This window comes from Chlorocebus sabaeus, chromosome X (assembly GCF_047675955.1).
Source record: "Chlorocebus sabaeus isolate Y175 chromosome X, mChlSab1.0.hap1, whole genome shotgun sequence".
Lineage (NCBI taxonomy): Eukaryota > Metazoa > Chordata > Mammalia > Primates > Cercopithecidae > Chlorocebus > Chlorocebus sabaeus.
The window spans coordinates 6,519,420-6,523,945 of NC_132933.1; the positions used below are offsets into that span (position 1 = coordinate 6,519,420).

At 37.2% G+C, this 4,526-nt stretch overlaps 1 protein-coding gene across 1 annotated transcript; it reads left to right on the forward strand.

Annotated features, from left to right (window-relative positions):
* The first annotated feature begins 2,725 nt into the window (after window positions 1-2,725).
* On the forward strand, window positions 2,726-3,356 carry LOC140710728 (uncharacterized). The gene is made up of 2 exons (XM_073013139.1): window positions 2,726-2,898; window positions 3,086-3,356. The coding sequence occupies exons 1-2, from the start codon at window positions 2,755-2,757 to the stop codon at window positions 3,227-3,229; spliced, it is 288 nt and encodes a 95-aa protein (XP_072869240.1). The 5' UTR covers window positions 2,726-2,754; the 3' UTR covers window positions 3,230-3,356.
* The last annotated feature ends 1,170 nt before the right edge of the window (window positions 3,357-4,526 follow it).

Genomic DNA, 4,526 nt, shown 5'->3' on the forward strand with positions numbered 1-4,526 from the left:
AGTTCTCTATGGTAAGTATAAAATGTTCTATTTATATGTTAATGCATACATGGATTCTGGATTATTTGGGGCACCACTTCATAAATGAATTGTGACAGATGACTTCAGCGTCTGCTTTACCACTGGTATTTGTGATTGTGATGAACTAAAATGGCAGTGTTTTTCAAACTTGAGTCCAAAAGACATGTTCTCAAGAGTCCACAGCTTTATTTTTAGGGTCTTCATATTTTCATGTTTGAAAATCACTATTTAATTTAACCCTTACAATAACCTTATAAGGTAAGTGTTATTAACTCCCTTTTACAGATAAGGAAACTGAATGTCAGAAAAGGAAAATAATTTGCCCAAGGTCACACAGCTTGTAAGTGGAAGAGCCAAGATTCAAACCCTATTGAATTACTTTCTGTTTGTTTGTTTGTTTTTTGAGATAGTGTCTTGCTCTGTTGCCCAGAGTGGAGTGCAGTGGTGCAATTTCAGCTCACTGCAACCTCCACCTCCCGGTTTCAAGCAATTCTCCTGCCTCAGCCTCCTGAGTAGCTGGGACTACAGAAACGTGCCACCACACCTGGCTAATTTTTGTATTTTTAGCAGAGATGGGGTTTCATCATATTGGCCAAGCAGGACTTGAACTCCTGACCTCAAGTGATCTGCCCACCTCGACCTCCCAAAGTGCTGGGATTACAGGCATGAGCCACCACATCCAGCCTGAAACCTATTGAATTATTTTCGTGAGGAAAATTCATATTAATTTTAACAGCTTTGTTAAAATATAATTTACATTTTATATAATTCAGTTATTTAAAGTGGACAATTCAATGGCTTTTAATATATGCACAGAGTTATGCAACCATCACCTCAATCAATCAATTTTAGAATAATTTCATAATTCCTAACAACACCACTTCATCCCTTAGTTGTCACTTCTAAATTTCCTCATTCCTTGTTCACCTTAAGGCACTACTAATCTCTTTTCTGTCTATAAATTTGCTTATTGTGAATATTTCATATAGAACCATACAATATATAATCCTTTGTGACTGGCTTCTTTCACTTAGCATAATATTTTCACATTTATGTATGTTGTAGCATATACCTGTATTTCATTTTTTCTATGACCAAACAATATTCTGTTATATTCCTATACCACATTTTATTTATCCATTTTTCAAATTGATGGGCATTTGGGTTGTTTCCACCTTTTGGCCATTATGAATAATGCTGCTATGATCATTCATGTACAAGTTTTTGTCAGAATATAATTTTCATTTTTCTTGGTACTAACCTAGGAGTGGGAATTCAGGATCATATGATAATTCTATGTTTAGCTTTTTTTGGGTAACTGGCTGACTATATTTTAAAACTTCTATACCACTTTATGTTCCCACAAACAAGATATGAGGGCTAATGTTTTTCACAACTTTACCAAATCTTATTGTCATTTTTTCTTATTACTATCCTAGTGCATGTGAAGCAGTATCTCATTGTGGTTTTGATTTGCATTTTCATGATGGCTACTGATGCTGACTATATTGATGTCTGCTTATTGGCCATTTGAGATATGTTTTTCATACCTCTTGTACACTTTTTAAGTTGGATAACATTATTATTATTGAGATGTAAGAGTTCTTTATATTATGTATTCTACATGAATTTCACTTGCTGATGTATGATCTGCAAAAATTTTTTTCTCGTTCTATGCATCGTCTATCACTTTCTTGATTTTATCTGTTGAATCACAAGGTTTTGATTTTGATGATGTCAACTTATCAAATTTTTCTTTTGTTACTTGTGCCTTTGGTGTTATACTCTAAGACACTATTGCTGAATGAAGGGTCATGAAGAATTTTGCCTATGTTTTCTTCAAATAATTTTATAGTTTTAGGTCTTATATTTAGCTCTTTGATCCAGTTTAAATTAATTTGTGTATATGATGTGAATTAGGGGTCCGAATTCACTATTTTGCATGTGAATATCCAGTTCCCACAATATCATTTGTTGAAATAACTATTCTTTCTCCATTGATTTGTCTTTGAACCCTTGTTAGAAATCAATTTTTCATAGATAAATGGGTTTATTTCTGGCCTCTTACTTCTATTCTATTAGTCTGTATGTCTGTCTTTATGCCAGTATCATAATATTTTCATGACTGATAGGAGCTGCTATGTCAATCTGAAACAATAGAAAAATTGAAGAGGTCTATACATACATTGGAAAAACAAGGTGAGATGGGAAGTTTTGTGTAATAGCCAAGAATAAAATTGTCTTCAAGGTGCATAAGATAAATCTTTTGAAGGGGAATAAGGTGATTTATATCTACACAAAAACTTAAATATAATCACATTTTCTTGGAGAGATTTTAGGTAAGATATCCAAAATATTAGGTCATGATAAAGGATGGGAGAGAACAAAATAAAAATGGAATGGAAGTGGCTATGGAGAAAGACTTGGAGGCATCACTTTTTTCTTGCCATCTGTACAGATGATGAGAAAGGGTTACAGATCATTTTGGGAAGGATTTTTAGTGGGGATGTTAAGGAAATGCCCACTGTCTCCAACCAGAGCACATGGATTTCCCCAGCATCCTCACCATTAGGCAGAAGCCAAGAGTGCTTTGTGATGTCTACAGCTCCTTTAACCCCTCCTGGCCAGGGGAAGTGCCTAGATGAACAAATAAAGCTAAAGGGTGTGGCTCCTCATTGTTCTGAGGATGAGCATTTTATATGCTGGTAGAGAAGACTACTGTGGGGTTTCAACATGGCTAAAGTTACTAGAAAATTGAAGGAATCTAGCAAAGTTGTGGAACAATCAAACCCAAGCACAAAACAATTAATCTCAAGCACAAAAGGGAAGAACAAGACGAAGAAATCCTGTCAACCCAGGGCCAGAAATGGGGGCAAGGTGAGACCACCTCACTTAGGCTCTTTTCCCTTGATCCACCCTCCCCTATGACTCCTACACTTTACCTGCCTGGCACAAACTGCCTCATTAGCCCATGTCCCTTTTTACAAAGCTCCTCTTCTCATTCAGTGCCTATCTACTTCCTCCAACACAATGTCCTTCTGTGATCACTCTGTTGCTCTTTCAGGTGAAGAAGATACAGAGGACGATAAAACGACTGCTTCATGGGAGTTCAAGAAAAAAATCGTCTAGTACTAGTACAGAAATTCCACAAAAGGTAAAAAGAGTGAAAAGAGCCAAGAAGTTTCGGCCACTAGCAAAGATTGAGTAGGAGCCAAAGCACTCAGGTCAGGCCCAAGATGCTGCAAAAAAATGACACTCCTACAAGATACAACAGCATAATGAAACAGCGATGGTGGTAATTAAAACAAAATCAAAATGTTATGAAAAACCCTTTATTTCAGAACATGTGTATGTATCTCTAAGTTATCTGATTGCGGGAAAAGAGGGAAGGAAGGGAAGAGGCAAGTTTGTGAGACAGAAGCAAAGTGAAGTCCTGGAGAACTGCAGGGGGTTGACCTGCCCGTAGGTTTATATACTGACAGGTAGACATATTTGCAGGTCTACCATGAGGCAAAAGTTGGGGATAAGGACTAGGTGAGCATTGAGCACTGAAGAAAAATTTCCATTCTTAACATTATAACCCATAGGCAAGAAAAGAAATGGGCTTGGTGTTTCTGTTTGTGTGTCTGCGCATGGGGATGACATTAGGGTTTAGGCTGCCAGAACACAAATGGGGAGAAGTGTAATGTGTGTTGGGTGACAGTATCATTTCCTAAAAAAGGTGGACAAAGAAACCATCTCCAGGCCACCTATTTCACAGTGGTGTTTGCTTTCCCTCAGACTATGTAACAAGGAATTAAATGCTCTAAGAAAAGACCCAAACTAACCCGAATAACATTTGACAAAACTTCCAAACACTAAAATAATGGTGTTTAAATGCCACAGCCCCAATATGGAATATGCCATATTTTTTGCTAAGAAAATTTGGGATGCAGCAGTATCTTACTATGGTTAAGAAAATATCTGTCCAATCACTAGCCGACTGTTAAACTAAAAGAATAGATACTTTGGTGGTGGCTACATACAAGAAAAGCTACTGACTGCAGAAATAGTTCAGAAAAGTCACTAAACAAGCAAACAAACATTAAGCAACACCAAAAACCCCCAAGGAAATAGGGAAAATTTGATTTCAAGAATTGCCACATTATATCATTTGTGTTAGGCCATTCTTGAAATGCTATAAAAATAACTGAGACTGGATAATTTATAAAGAAAAAGGGCTTTAGTTGGCTCACAGTTCTGCAAACTTTACAGAAAGCTTGGTGCTGGCATCTGCTTGGCTTTTAGGAAGGCCTCAGGAATCTTAAAATCATGGCAGAAGGTGAAGCGGGGGGGCAAGGAAGACATATGGTGAAAGCAGGAACGAGAGAGAGAGAGAGTAGGGAGAGGAACACACGCCACATACTTTTGTTTTTGTTTTTTTTTTTGACATGGAGTCTTGCCCTGTTGCCCAGGGTGGAATGCAGTGGTGTGATCTTGGCTCACTGTAATCTCTGTCTCCTGGG